The sequence below is a fragment of the Monodelphis domestica genome, chromosome 2 (genome assembly GCF_027887165.1).
Source record: "Monodelphis domestica isolate mMonDom1 chromosome 2, mMonDom1.pri, whole genome shotgun sequence".
In the NCBI taxonomy this organism is placed as follows: Eukaryota; Metazoa; Chordata; class Mammalia; order Didelphimorphia; family Didelphidae; genus Monodelphis; species Monodelphis domestica.
In genome coordinates, this window is record NC_077228.1 from 144009723 (window position 1) to 144025599 (window position 15877).

General features: G+C 32.2%; 1 protein-coding gene across 28 annotated transcripts in view; it reads left to right on the plus strand.

The window, feature by feature from the left end:
* CEP170 (centrosomal protein 170) overlaps window positions 1-14893 on the plus strand; it is a 177441-nt gene extending 162548 nt beyond the window's left edge. For all 28 annotated transcript variants that reach the window (XM_007481532.3, XM_056814151.1, XM_056814153.1 and 25 more), the window contains 5 exons: window positions 1548-1715; window positions 7706-7794; window positions 10536-10629; window positions 11303-11354; window positions 12585-14893. In XM_007481532.3, coding sequence (XP_007481594.1) covers window positions 1548-1715; window positions 7706-7794; window positions 10536-10629; window positions 11303-11354; window positions 12585-12874 — 693 coding nt within the window. In that variant the 3' untranslated portion in view covers window positions 12875-14893. The remainder of the gene's footprint in view (window positions 1-1547; window positions 1716-7705; window positions 7795-10535; window positions 10630-11302; window positions 11355-12584) is intronic.
* Window positions 14894-15877: the final 984 nt, after the last annotated feature.

Sequence of the window (15877 nt, forward strand, 5' to 3'; positions counted from 1 at the left end):
CTTTTGCTTTTAGCTTTCTGCAGAGTTTGTTTCAGCTGTGCCTTCCCACCTCATGTGCATGAACCTCTGCATTTTCCTCCTTTGCTTTAATATATTCCCTTTACATTTCTTAATAAAACTAGTGAAGTATGATTGGATCCATGATGACTCTAAAACCTTAAAATATATTAACTTTTACATCATGCATCTTGCTCATTAGTTACTTATCCAGGATTCATGTAAAAGTGAACATAGAAAAGTATCTGAAAATAGATGCTTCTGAAGATAAAGTTGAAGTTTTTAAAAAAGCATAAAGTTGACATCTACACATATCCTATAGATAAGAAATTATGTTATAAAGAGATCATCAGGAAGTCTCTATTAATATTTTTAAAAAGGAAAGAAAAATATTAGTTTTCTAAGTTCCTAAGTTCCAACTTAAGTTAGATTTGCCTCAGAGAATAATTCATATTCTTCCACTTCCTCAGTATTATAATATTATTCAATTATATTTTAAAATGACTAGTCATTTTGACAAATTTAATTCCATTAAGTAAAATACTGCTATGTTTTTCTCCTATTGCCTTTTTATGCTACTTTTTTAGTCCTGTTTTTTAGTGTTGACTGTCTTTTTGTTGTCCCGTCCCTAACTTTTATGGCAAATAATGTTCGTTTCATTTTCTGTATTGTTTTATTAACACGTTATTCACCTTTAAATGTATGGAGAATGAAATTGTAATTAGAAAATAAAGGCTATTAGTGGTGGCAAGACATACACAATTTTTCTGGGCATTGTAAATTAACAAGTTTTATTTTCTTGAGTGCATAACTAAATTTCACCTAATAAAATGAATATACGTTTCCTCAGGCCAAGTAAAACTATTCACTTCCTATTTAATAACCTTTTTTTCCATTTTGTTTTCTGTCAGAATCTGAGTAACTGTTTAGTTTGTGTATATAATTTACACTCTGGATGGCAGTATCTCATTTTAGCTAGATATCTATTTTCTGTAAAATTATAAGTCTGACTTGTAAAGACTAAAATACCTGTTTTGTGGATTATTATTTAATTTTCCTTTTGTCAATTGGAACTTGCAATTTAATATATCTTATGAAGAGAATTGACAGCACCATTTGGGGAGAAAAAAGAAATAAACTTATTTTACGCTGGTAAAGCAATGTGAGTAAAATTAACTCATTGTCTATGTATCTAACTCAACTTTATTTTATCTACCATTTGTTTTCCACATAGGGGCAATCATATCCATGGGAGGATAACATTATATCTCTCTTGTCTCTATAAATATATATCCACGTATGTGTACAAGTATTTTGAATATTTCAAAATCAGAATCCATATAGTCTGTAAAGAATTGTATAATTCAATCATGTAAAAGTAAATGCATGTTAACGTACACATAAAACAGAGTAATTGGGCTTATTAGAGATCTCATACTTCTATTATTAAGAAAAAATCAGTCTAATTGTAAAAATCATGACATTACTACCAGTTAATTTGCTATAAATTATAGTTTCCTTACAGATATTCTTTTTTTTGATCCTTTTAGTTGGTTGATCGTGTGTTTGATGAAAGCCTCAACTTCCGAAAAATCCCTCCATTAGTTCATTCTAAACCACCAGAAGGGAATAGTAGACCTAATGATTCCAAAACTCAACTAACAGAGACTCCAGAACATTTAACAATTACAAGACGGAGAACATGGAGCAGAGATGAAGTGAGTATTGCAGTTTAGAGAAACGGTTGTTTTTAAAGAATAGCATAAAGGGAATCAATCAAACTCAGAATTTAGTTCTAATCAGTGTACCTATTGCCTTTATTGGTATAGATCACAGCCCATCCATATTTGCTCAGGTGATGGAGATGGAGTTCTTTATATCCGCGCGCGCGCGTGTGTGTGTGTGTGTGTGTGTGTGTGTGTTAGACTTTTTTCATTCTTTCAACATTTTATGGACAATATTTTCCAAGGGATATACATCTTGTTCTCATAATGTGGTAAGCTTGCCTTTTTTTTTCCTCTCTATATTTCTCTGACAACTCTTATACCCCTTCCATTTACATGATCATGTTTTTATTATACAGACACTACCCAAATGGCTAATGAATTGTTTCTCCAGTTTTTTAAAGTTTTCCCTTATTTCTATAAGGTATGTTTTATAGCTATAAAATGTAATTCATATTTGTTAAGTTTGAGAGGCTAGTGATATCCTCTTACTGCACCAGAGCTTTTCTTTCCTAATTTTCCCTTTAAATTTCTGGAGTTCTCTATATAGCACATCAGGCTCTCTGTAGATAGCTGTAATTTTGCCTCTGTTTTGCTTGTGTTTATTCCTTCATATTCTTTCTTTTGCTTTACAGAGCTCACATTTTGTATCATTCTGTCAAATAATATTAGAGGTAATGAACATCCTGGCCTCCCCTGTTCTTTCTTAATTCTTTTTCAATTAATGCATTTTTCCCTCTCCTTTCCCTACCTCCACTGAAAAGAGAAAGTAACAAATATGTTATAACAAATGTTCATAGACAAACAAAACAAATTTCCACATTAGTCATGTCTGTTGTCATCTTCTGCGTATTTAATTCTTCATCCCTCTGTCAGGCAGTGAGCAACATGCTTTATCAGTGGTCCTCTTCAGTCATGGTTGGTCATCGCATTGATCAGAGTTCTTAAATCTTTCAAAATTTTTTATTTTTTACAGTGTGATAACCAGCATAGTACCAATTATTATCCTGGTCCTGTTCAATTGAGTCTGAATCGGTTCATTGAAATAATTTCTTCTTACAGCCCATCTATTCTCTTTTAGTGATTGTAACTTTTTTAGTCATTTCCCAATTGATAGAAACTTACTTCCAGTTTTTTGCCACTTCAGAAAGCTTAGCTATAAATTTTTTGTACATATATGTATTTTCCTTTTCTCCTTTCTTTGATCATTTTAGAGTATAGGTCAATTAGTGGCATAACAGAGTCAAAGGGTATATAGAATTTAATAATTGAACAAAATTTCCAGAATGACTGAACCAAAATGCAGCTCCACCAGTCCTCCATTAATGGCCCCTTCAAATATTTATCATTTTCCTTTTTTGTCACTTTACTAATCTTATACTTTTGAGGTCTAAATTTCTATAAAATATTTTCTGATTGCATTCATAAAGTTTCTAATCAAATGTGTATAGTTAATCATAACAAATTTCCTCATTGGCCATGTCCAGAATAAATATGTCTCAACTCATTATATATTTTGAGTCTTGAGTCCTTTAATAACCTCAAGTATTTTTTACACTCTGTAGTTATTTTATGGCGAATTGCCTGGAGGATAGAACTTGTGACCCAGACTGATCTGTCAGAGAGCCATGGAAAGAATCATGTCATTAGCCATATGTGATACAGGAGCATAGCTTTTTTTGGCATGGGCTTCATCCTGAACAAGAGCTCCCCTAGCTCAGCCCATCAGTTTCTGGTCTTACCATTTCCATGCCAGCACTTATAAAATGAGCCTAATCTGGGCAAGGCCAGGAGACTTTGGTAGTTATAAAGACATACTGGTATTTTTCTCTCTCACCTTTACTAATAAATAATTATAATTCAATATATAGTTTCCAACATTAATTTTAATTATGACAAAAGGAAGATTTGGAAACAAAAGTTTTGGCTAAATTCATACAATTAAAAAAATAATGATAGGGAGAACTCGATTTGGCCTAAAAATTTCCAATTCTATCATTCTGTCAGAAGCATCTCTAATTTTTTTTTTAATATCTTTTGTTTTAACCAAGATCTACCCTCTAATCTCAATCTCCCATTTTCCACTGACAACACAAGAAGAAGCCCATTGCAAACATGTACAATTACTCAAAATAAATGTCCACATTGACTAGGTCCAAAATAAATATGTCTCAACTCATTCTTCTTTTTTGAGTTCTTCAAGATCTCTCTATCAAGAGATGGGCAGAATGTTTCATTATTAGTCCTCTGAAGTCATGTTTGGTCATTACTTTGATAAGTAAGCACTCAGCAGAAAAGAATTCCATCACATTCTCATTTACCATAATTTGTTCATCTCCCAATGTATGGATACCCTCCCCCATAGATTCATATTCTTTGTCACCTTAAAAAAAAAAGCTATTTTTTTTAATACATCCTTAGAGTTTGTTTTCCTTTGGACTAATCTCTCTCTTAATCTACTCCCTACCTCAATTTAATATTAATACTTATCACTCTGATTTATAATCATACAAGTGCTTTTGCTTTATACTTTCTAGGATACTAAACTTTTTGGTTATCTAACTTTACTCTATCCTAGATACTGGTGCATATTGACATGTATCATATAATGTTACTTCAACCAATACTGTTTTGCAAAAACATTAGTTAATAAATTATAACTAAACCCTACCATTAACCTTCCCAAACATTGTAAAGCTATTCAAGCATTCACAAATTTATAGCATTTTTCCTTTAATATTTTCTCCTATTATGCCCTATGTTTCTTTTTGTTGTTGTTGTTTTAAACCCCTACCTTCCATCTTGGAACCAAATACTGGGTATTTGGTTCCAAGACAGAAGAGTGGTAAGGGCTAGGCAATGGGGGTCAAGCGACTTGCCCAGGGTCACACAGCTGGGAAGTGTCTGATGTCAAATTTGAACCCAGGACCTCCCATCTCTAGGCCTGGCTCTCAGTCCACTGAGCCACCCAGCTGCCACTATGCCCTTTATTTCTAATGCAGTATTTTGGGGGACCTAATTGACATTTAGAAATAACATACTTTAACCTGAGATCTCCTGCTCAGTATTTCCCAATTCTAACAGAACTTTCTCCCACATTCTCATTGTCACTGAACTCTTAAATTCTTTTTCACTTTGTATCAAGGACCATGTATATTTGCTTAGGTTATTGAATATAGTTTTGCTTCTTTATATTCCCTACATACCCAGAATTCCTTGATATCAGTGTCTCCTAGTTTATCCTTCTAGTATTTTTTTCCTATTAGTCCTCAGGACCATTAGTCTAATTGATCGTGTACTCTTGCTGCTATGCATTTTTGGAAAAAGTTCCAGAATCAAGTGGACTTGATCTACTTCAGATTCAGGTTATTTATTTTTATAGCTCTTAATCCATCAAAGCTACTTGGAAATTAATATCATTCCTTGTTATTGATGTTCCTATATTAATAACTATTTAAAACTTTTCTTAAGATCATAAGTCTTTTATATTCTTCTTCCCTGCCTCCATATGTCTTTGCTTAGAATATTATTATTATTATTATTATTATTATTATTATTATTATTATTATTATACTGTAAAGATAGGAAACATTAGACATGAACTTGCTCAGATACTTAGGAAATCATTTTTCTAGTTAAACAATTTCCAAATATCCTTTCTTTTTAGTTATCAAAGATATTTTCTATAATTTGACATCCCCCTACCTCCCTTGCTGTTTTTCATTATTTCTGAACATTAGCTCTCGACTGCTATTAGGCTGGGGGGTTTTTTCATCACATAAACACACCATACCTATTCCTGTTACTAGCTCTTTACTGATATTCTAAACCTTTGATTAGATGCCCTTCCTTTTTTTTTCCTCATAGCTTATCTTAATTCCCAAAATCTAGCTTAATTTCCATGAGGCTTTCCTGATTATTCCATTCTTCATTAATGATCTTCCTTTCTTCTGAACTCCTGTGATGTTTGGATTTTACACCATAGAATTCAGCAAATGATTATCTATTCTTTAGTAATTTTTGTTATTATTCCTTGTGTTAGTGTACTTGTTTCTTTAACTATAGTTTGCAGCTGGTTCTGTTAGTACAAAATAATAAATCCCATGAATTCACATTATTTGCATTTGTATTACATATTAACGTTGGGCTAGAACCAGTTACAATACTTCACATAATTAAAAATTGAGCAAAACATTGCAAATTCACATACATATAACCTCTTTGTGATATTCTTTATTTGCATTAATTGGGATCCAGCTGTTAGCTAATCAGCAACCATGTCTTAAGCTGCTTGTTATCCCCTCAGAGAGCCCAGAAAATTATTCATCATAAGCCAGCAAGGTGGCACAGTGGATAGTGTCAGACATGAAGTTAAGAAGATTCAAATCTGGTTTCAGATTCTTCCTAATTGTGTGATCCTGGGCAAGTCATAATTTTGTCTCGCCCTTCCCACTCTTCATGCTAAGACAGAAGGTGAAGGGTTTTTTTCTTTTTTTAAGAAAGAAAAAGAAAAGCATTCACTGCCTACCAGGTACACCAGAAAATACCTAATGAATTGTAATAGATTAATGGAAGCTGTGAGAAGGCAGCACAAAAAGGGCCATTACATCAGGGTAGCTTGGAAAGATGGTGAAGTCCTGGTTCTGTATCTATCAGCTTTGTGATCTATGTGAGCTATTTAACCTTTGAGTCTCAAGTTATTTATCTGTGAAATGAAAACAGTGTAAATGGTGGCTCAGAACCTGAGACTTTGAGACTTTATATAAATCACTATTTAGTTAATGGCTGAATATAAGACCAAATTATGTGACATGTAAATTCAAAAGCAAAGGAATATGAATGAAACAGAATACCTAAGCCCTCAGAGAGAATTTACTTACATATTAAATATTCTCAGCCTTTTCTCATGTAGCTGCCACTTCCATGGCTGTACTAGATGGATTTGTTAGTCTCAAATCCCAGCAAACTATTCTGTCTTATCAAAACATGAAAAAGTATTTATTTCATTCATGTGTATATCTGTGTGCATTTAAAAACATTGTTTTGAGGAGTTTATAGCTTTACCAGACTGTCAAAAGAGTCCATGTTGGGGGAAAAAAAGATTCAGAAGATGAAAAATATGTAGTATATACCAAATTTTCCCCTTCCTTTGAAGTGTGTCTTCCAGTATTCTCCACTATGGCTCTTTAAAATGTCTGAATTTCCACAGAAGTTTGTGTATATTTTAAATAAATAGTACTATTCTGATAGATCTTTTTTTCTAATCCTTTTAAACAAAATGTACTTCTTCACCTTATTTATTCCATTTATCAGCCAAAACCCATAAAAATGTCATTGCTATTTCCAGAGTCTTGTTTGTTTCTTTGCATTCACTATATTATCTATATAGATATTACTATTATCGCAACTAACATTTATATTGTGCTTTAATAATAATAGTTTTATAATTATTTTAATGTGTATAATATATAATTTTACTTATCTATATCTGAAACCTTAAGTATTATTTCTGATACTTTCTCTTATACATTGTGTTCTATGTGTGTTTCTGATATGTTCTTTTGTGTACTATAATTAATTATTAGATGTCTCTACTTCTAGTTTTCCTGTGTCCTTAATGGTGAAATATATGCCATCTGTAACATTTTTATATAGACTTTTACTACTATTATTAGAAGTAATGAAAACATAGAATTACTCTAAAATATTTAGTGGAGATGATGAATGGTTATTGGTATTAATGAATGGATAATCATAAAGATAAGAAATTTTTTTAGTATTTCTAAAGAGGTGTAACATAGTAAATTTGATAGTCATTGCAGAAGCAGCAGCATTCTTTCACATCTTGTTAAGATTAATATTAAATACAGTAGTATATAATTTTATTCCTTACATTTAGGTACTATATTTTGGGTAGACAATAGATATATTGTATAGTTTTGCATTGCACTATAACTGCCTCCTTTTTCCTTTACATTTTTCAGGTGATGGGAGACAATCTATTATTGTCATCAGTCTTTCAGTTCTCTCGGAAGATAAGACAATCTATAGACAAGACAGCTGGAAAGATCAGGTAGTACCTTATGCTCCAGATTCATAGTATTTTTCATTACTCAAACTTATTGACTTGATTTATTTTTAACAGATAAGCCTATTTTTAATATTCATTTTTCTGATTTTCAGAAAGCTTTGTTCATTTCCTAGAATGCTTCAACCAACAAATGAACAGTGCTAGTGTCTCCCTTTTTTTCTTGGGGGTTTTTAATATTTTTTTAAATTCCAAGTCTAATTCTTTCTCAATACATATTTTTAAAAATTTCCTTGGGAATTAACTTTAATACAAAAATGATAATAATCAGTGATAGAAAGAGACCAGTGAAAAGTTCTCCTTTTACATACTTATAAGTTGTACTGTATGCTTCCAAAAGTATGCTCTTTAATATGTCTGTAGTGGAGGCTTTTTAAAAATTAGGCAAGAAGATTGATGTATGAGCTCTTCTGTTGTTTCAAAAGTTCTAAAATAAGCTAAATATTAATCATTTTATATAGAAAACTTTCTTTTAACAACTATTTTACATTACAAAACATCCCAATTCTTTATGCCACAGAGCTAGATGGTTAGGATAATACACAGACTCCAAAACTAGAAACATCCAAAAATGTGCCTTTATGCTCCCTATTTCCCTAGTGGCTCTTACCTAAAGGTGTCAGACTACACAGTTAGAACTAGTATTCATTTGATGGTAGTACAATGACATTAAAATATAAATGTATGTGTTTGTGACTTTTTTCCCCTAAAAACTGAAAGAATCAGAATCATTTGTCAAAATAGTGTGTAGCCCTGTGTTGGAGCATTTCCCATGGTGCTTGGCATATGCTTAGGTCATTTTCACTGATACATGTGTTCTGGTCCTTTGTCATAGGGCTTTCATGACCAGAGGCTCTTGGTTGGTCCCTTGGTCCTATCAATGGGGGATAGGGGAGGGAAGGAAGGAAGAAGGGAGGGAATCTATGCCAAAGAGAATTGGTGACCGAGAACAACAGCCTTAAGGAGCAAGAAGAGACACTTTCCAGCCTCTATCTAAAGGTAGCCTCTTTGTTGAGATAGTGCCAAGATGAGCTCTTTTGGACTTCAAAGAGATGAAGGAATTTATTTACTTTCTCCTCCATAGCATCAATTATAGAGGCTTTCTGTACATTGCAGCAAGAACATGTGCATTTACTAGATAGTAAATCTTTCAACCTCTTCTCCTTTATACGTCTTTCTCAGAGCATACATGACTGGTGACTGAAAAGTGGATGTTCAGAAAACTGTGTGGCTACTTCTTATACTAGAGAGGTGAAGAGTTTTCAGTTGGGTGCTGAGAGCTCAATGGGTAGTGTTCCCTTATAATTTCACACTTCTCATGGGACAAATTACTCTTGACAAACAAAAGGATGAACTATAAATACCCAGGTAGTTACAGAATCTAAAACTTGAATGAGTTGCAATGATTGTCCAAATAAACTAACTGTACTGAGTCAGCATTCCAACATCCTGAGAGGCAGGAACAACCTTATAGAACTGCCTAAATGGATATTTCATCTCAGGTCTATACTGTCTGAGCAGCTCACAAGAGTCTATTTGCTGAAAGCTGCAGGAATCACCTTCCTTTGGCTGTTAGCACTCAATTCTGGAACTCCCTATTTTTGAGAATGGCTATTTGTGACCTGGGCTCAGGAAAATAAATAATAATCAGAATAGAATGAAACATCAGCTTCAGTCTTTGACTTGACTAGATAAACAAATGTTTTTGCTGCCACCTGCATGCAATTATCATTATTGCTGGCATGAATGGAGAACAGTTCCCATCCATGTCTTTTCTAAAAGTTCAAGAGCTCACAGAATTCCAATAAAAGTACTGAAAATACATATAGTTGACTTTGTATGTCCTCCTGGATTCTCTCTGCTCTCAGAGTTTTTGAAACACTTGTTTTCTAGTTTTCTTTCTACCTGTCTGACTGTTCCTTCTCAGTTTCCTTTGCTAATTCATCATCCATATTATATCCACATTGCTCCCCAAATATCTGTCTTATATTCCTTCTCATTGACTTCAGAAGCTAGAACCTGTCTTCCCTGAATATCAATCCTGTGTCACCAGTTTCTTATTAGCCATTTCAAACTGGATATCTCATGAGGCATATTTAAAGCAGTATTCATTATATTTCCATTAAAGCCTTACTCCTAAACTTTACCCAATTTCTGTCAAAATAACACCTAGTTTCCCAGGTTCAAAATTTGGGCATTGTCTTTGACTCTTTATGCTCTCTCTCATTAAACATAGATAGTCACTTGCCAGATCTTGCCATTTCTGTTCCCACATCAATATCCAACCCTATCCTTCTACTTAAATAGCTATCACCTTCATTCAGGCCTTTATCACCTTTCCTATAGGTTTTTAGTACTGTCCCTTACTTGGTTGTAATAAGTAATTATTGGCTGATCAAATTCATGCAAATATAAGTTTGATTTATATGATGAATGTCCAAGAAAGTTGTTTTGGATTAATAAAATCAATTAAATTTGTTAAATGTTCTGCTTTCCCAAGAATCAACAACATATAGTATGTTTGTGAAAGTGTTGATAATCACAATTTTTATGTTTAAGCATTACACAGTGAATTTTGAATACTTTATTGTTAAAAATCAACTGAGATTCCAATATTGTCTACCCTTAATTATTAGTTGATTGTTAAGTATCATAAATGTTATAATATAATATAATTATAATAATATAATTAAAATATGAAAAATAAATTTTTCCCCTGATTTTAGAATATTATTTAAAGACAAAGATCGAAATTGGGAAGAAATAGAGACAAAGTTAAGAGCTGAAAGTGAAGTTCCTATTGTGAAAACTTCGAGCATGGTACGGGAACCCTTTTCTGAGGGGGATAAATGTTAGAATTGTCATAATTAAGATTATTTGTTATTTTATTTATTATTTTATTTTAAGGGTTTTTTTTTTTACAAGAACTGGTGGAGAAAGTTTAGAATCAACTTATTTGGGAGTTTTGCCATGAGCAGTCTCACTGAAGTTGATAGTTTCAGGATATGGAAAAGGAAAATCTTGAGGGCATCTCATTATTAAATGATCAAAAGCATGAAGTCATTTGGAAAAGTGATGGCATTTATTGTAATGAACAATGTTAATGGAAATGGAAGTGATCCTCTAGAGCCTGACAGTTTTTATACACAGTTAAAGATTTACCCTACTGCCAAGGTTACCTTTCTGACAAGAAGTCTTAGCATTGATAAAAAGTCCCATTTGGAAAAGTGGATATTCAATGTATAATTATCATCTTTTCTGTATCATTGTTAAACTAAAAAAAAAATACTATGAGGTTTTATTTTTTGTTTTTTTTTTAAACCCTTTATATTTAGATCCATTTTGAGTTTTTAATAATTCTTTTTGTTGTTAGCCTTCATGTGATACTATATAATGTTAGGTGTACCAGGAGAATAAGATTCATATCTGTATGGCTAGTACAGTTTTTTAAATGTCAATTAAGAAATGCTGATTTGACTCATTTTCTTTTCAGGAGATTTCTTCCATCTTGCAGGAGCTGAAAAGAGTTGAAAAGCAATTGCAAGGTAGACACATTTCTAAACTACCTATGGGGAGAAAAAAGTGATTGTGCAGAAAGTTTTCTTGAGACAATTGGAATTGTTTTTACTATTAGGTTATTTGTAAAACTTGGCTGGATTTTTAGCTAGAAATTGGATGTGTAAAGCTCGGTATATAAAAATACAAAAAAATGATTTGAAATCAAAATAGCATACTTGCATTTGAATGTCACTATAAGTCAAATTTTTGCCATTCTCAATTTTTAGTAGAAATTCACATGGGATATGTATTATCAATTCATTCAAAGAAACACTACTGAGTATATTTTTTACACTTACATGAATGTATTTTCACCTGTGATTATTATTTTCTACTTGTAGTATTTGTAAGCTATAATACATCTATTTTTTTATTTCATTTTATATGCAACTCTAATTTGAAAAATTCTTCAGTTTCAATTGTAACCGAGTCTCACTATTTTAAATAATAATAAAGCAAGTGTGGGGTATCCATAGTAGACAATTGTTTATGATTTACCATTCAAGAAAACAATGAAATACTTTAATATTATTATCTGTCACACATTTCCCAAAATGAGAAAGGTGAGGGACTATAAGAGAAAAAACGAGCCAATGGATCAGTGAGATCAGAAGTCCAATTCTTCTCCCTATTTTTAATGTGGGAAAAGTCTTCTCTTAATACATACATTCTTATTAATTTTGTGATATCATCTTGCATATATTACAGTGGAAATGCAATTTTTAAACATAGGGAAGATAAAATTTGCAAAATTTTTTCATAATGCATAAATTTCTCACTCTTATCCTTACTCAGGGGATAGCAACAGCCAGTAACTGCTTGTTGGCCATAGTGGGGTAAGGAAAGAAGTGCTCTTTGCTTTCATTGTAAAGATTCTAATTAAGTTTCACTTGCTTTCTGTAATGTAGCATGGGAATAGTTAGACATATCTACACTCTAGTGGAGACATTAAAAATCAGACTAAGGTTCAGAAAAAAAAGTAGCAGATGTATGTGTAGAATTGATATATTCACAAAATGAATCATCCGAAATAATGAAGAACATGCCTTTTTTTCTAGTGTTGGAAGTGTTATGAACTTGATCAGCAAGGCTAACCATGAACACCATCAATTGCAAAAAGAGATTCTCCAAATGATAGAAAATAATTTTAATTATCTAATTTTTGTGGCATCTTAAGACTTAAATCTTTTTTTTTCTCAACTGCAATTTTTTTCCAGTGATCAATGCTATGATTGACCCAGATGGAACTTTGGAAGCACTGAACAACTTGGGATTCCCCACAGCTGTCTTACCAGCCCAGCCAAAACAGAAGTCTAGTTCTGAAAGTAACCATGAAGACCCAGTTCAGACTTCTCCCATTTGCCAGCCAGAAGCTAGGGCTCTTCGTCCCACTGACATCTCAGTCTCAGCTGAATTTCACAATGTAGAATCTGAGGCTGATTTCAGTATTCATTTCAACAGATTCAACCCAGAAGGGGAAGAAGAGGATGTCACTGTACATGAATGACTTATTCTTTATTATTTTAAAAAATTTCATAAATGTGGAATGCCTAGGACTATTGAAAGGGTCATGATACTGATTTATTCAAAACAAAATAGCTTGGTCAACTGCAGTGTGGTCATGCTTATCTTCTTTATCAGGAATGCTTGGACTGTCATGTTAATCACTTCAGAACCATTAAAATAGCCATCCATACAGAGGAGGAAAAGGAGGTCATGGCAGCTTTGCAAACAGAATTAAAATTGCTGTCTTCCCTTCTTAGATCTTGTTTTGTTTTGTTTTTCTAATCCCTGACGTGACCTACAAGCAGACTTCCATCCAATGTAACTGAAACCCCAAGTCTCCCATGCCAAGCTGCCCTCTGAAATGGACTTCTCTTCAGTTTGTACAGATTTCTTAAACAGTTATATTTGTTTCTGAATATTAGAATTTCTATTAGGATACAATACCTTTGGGTACAATGACGCATTACTGTTCACAGTAAGACAGACATTACAGTGCTTTCATTCTTGTGTCCTGAACTTTTCCAACAGTTATGTGATTTATATAATTTGGTTGCTACATAAATTGTCCTAAGATTTACAAAGTTTAACTATTATGTTTGCACTAAGAATTTGCTGGGAGTGGTAAGTGGACATGTCTGCATATCCATAAGGACTACAAATCTTTTTATGTACATAGATAATACTGTATTTGTTTTAACCCACAGTGTTTCACTCCACTTTCTGAAAGCTCAATTTGGCACTTTTTCTTTTTCTCTTTTTTTCTTAAATGAAAGTAGAATGATTTCATCATCCACTTCAGGCCAGGTGGCTATTGGAATGATAAAAACAAGTTTAAACAGAGAGGTGGAGTATATTTTTAAAGAGAAGAACATGTATATTGGTGCAAATAAACTCTCCGGTGTTACCAAGTTTCTATGTAACAGTTTTTAAAAATTTCTCTTGGAATAATCATGAAGTATGAAATTCTTCTTTAGGACTTGAAGAAACAATAGGCCTAACTTAGCTAATCGATAGTCTCACCCCCAAGCACATAAATAGCCTCTGTATGTTTCCCTGTAGACTCAATAGCAAATCCCTGTCTCTGCTCTATACATTTATAAGAACTCGGGAAGACAACTACTAACATAGACTTTTTATTAAAACCACTGATTAGAAAGTCTGTGAAAATATCCTATATAAACTCACTTTCTTTTTGTTGTCCCAGTAAGGTAATATTTGGGTATATTTAAAAAAAAAAAGTAATTGACCTTGTATTTCCAGAACACTATGATTTGGAGAAATCTTAATTCTGTTAAATATAACTAGTAGGCTTGAATTTTCCCTTGATTATATCAGTCTCTAAAGGTTAAAAATACAATTTTTTGCAGCTTTTATGAAATGGTCTTTAATATTTCAGCAATAATTCTATTCTATAATTGTTTAAGAAAAATACTAAATCTGTACATTTGGAAACTCTACAGGATTACTGAAGTCTTGTAAAGTTGGACCAGGTAATAAAAATGCAAAAACCATTTTTGTAGAGATGTAAAAAAAAATCTGTTGTATAATGGATCTCATATTTTTCTTTAAGTCTAAAAAAAAAATATTCTAAACCTAAATTCCCCACTATCAAAAGAAGTCTCAGAATGGTTTTAGAAAAAAATGAAAGGAAGGATTGAAGTAGTTCAAAAGAATAAGGAAAACATTAAAGCACAGTCAGTCCTCATAAAAAAATAGATTCATCCAAATAATCACCATCATTCCTTCTGTTCCTCAGTGTTTGGGTACGGAATTCAACCATATGGAAATGGAAGGGTAAGACATTGCTTAGAAAATTATTACTCTGTAGAATTGTCTCATGAGATTTTTTTTTCAAGAGTTTACACATTTTTGTTCAGTGATAAGCATTTGGCTTTCTACTATGTTATTATTTTGTATGAACACATTATTCTCCTTATTTATTTTTGTTACATTTATTACCTATGTTATTTTGTTATGCATTTACAGCTCCATTTTTAAATAAAGTGTTTCTGGAACTTTATGTAATGACTGTTTATATTTAATTGTTTTATCCTTTGGGATTACTAATACTCTTAATTTTTTACCAGTCAAGGCTTAGAATAAAGCAGTCTGATAGCTTATAATAGATAAGATCATGGAAGCCCCTGTTCTTTACAGTGCTCAAAGAAGAAAATAAATGGTAACCAGTCCCACTATAGTAAAGACCATTTCTGATTTTTCATTCCACTCCTAGTTTAATACAGTGCTGAATATTCAGTGGATATTTTATTCATTCTAAATTATGGTCCTTTTTTAATGGACAGTTTTCATGTTTAAGGAAAATGTGAGTGGCACAAAGAATATTTATTTCTATAAAATAGGTGTCTGTTCCTTTATGAAATTTTTCTTCCATATATTTTGTTTCCATCATGTCACTTCCCTATTTAAAAATTGATGGCTTAACAAACTTTCTATATAACCTATTGAATCAAGGCCAAATTTCTCAAGCAATCACAATTCTTTATGATATAGCCCCATCTTACAAATCTCACTTAGTTGCAAATTGACCTCGCAGAAATTAAGCTCATTCATTTTTTATTTTGTTTGTGTCTTCACCTAGAATAGTTCTGGGTAAATTAGTTCTGGGACCTAGAATAGTTCTAGCTAAATCAAATAAGTGTTTATTGGTTGATCAATTTGCTTTTCTACAAAAACTTATGTGACTTATAGCCCATAGCCATCTTTATCATTTTCTTCTCTGAATTTAATCCAGTGCATAATTTAGTACTCTTCTGGGTTCATTTCTTGTTATTTCCTCCATGTATTTTGTCTCCTCAACAAAATTGTAAACTCCCTGAGGGTAGAAGCTAACACATAGTAGATTCTAAAATTTTATTTTATTTAAAATCTAGTAATGGACTCAAAGGAAATCTGTGAATTATCTCAAAAAGTGGGCAGTATGTATAAACATTTGTTGATGCAATTTCCTTGCTAATAATTCATACCTTAAAACTGTAATATTTTT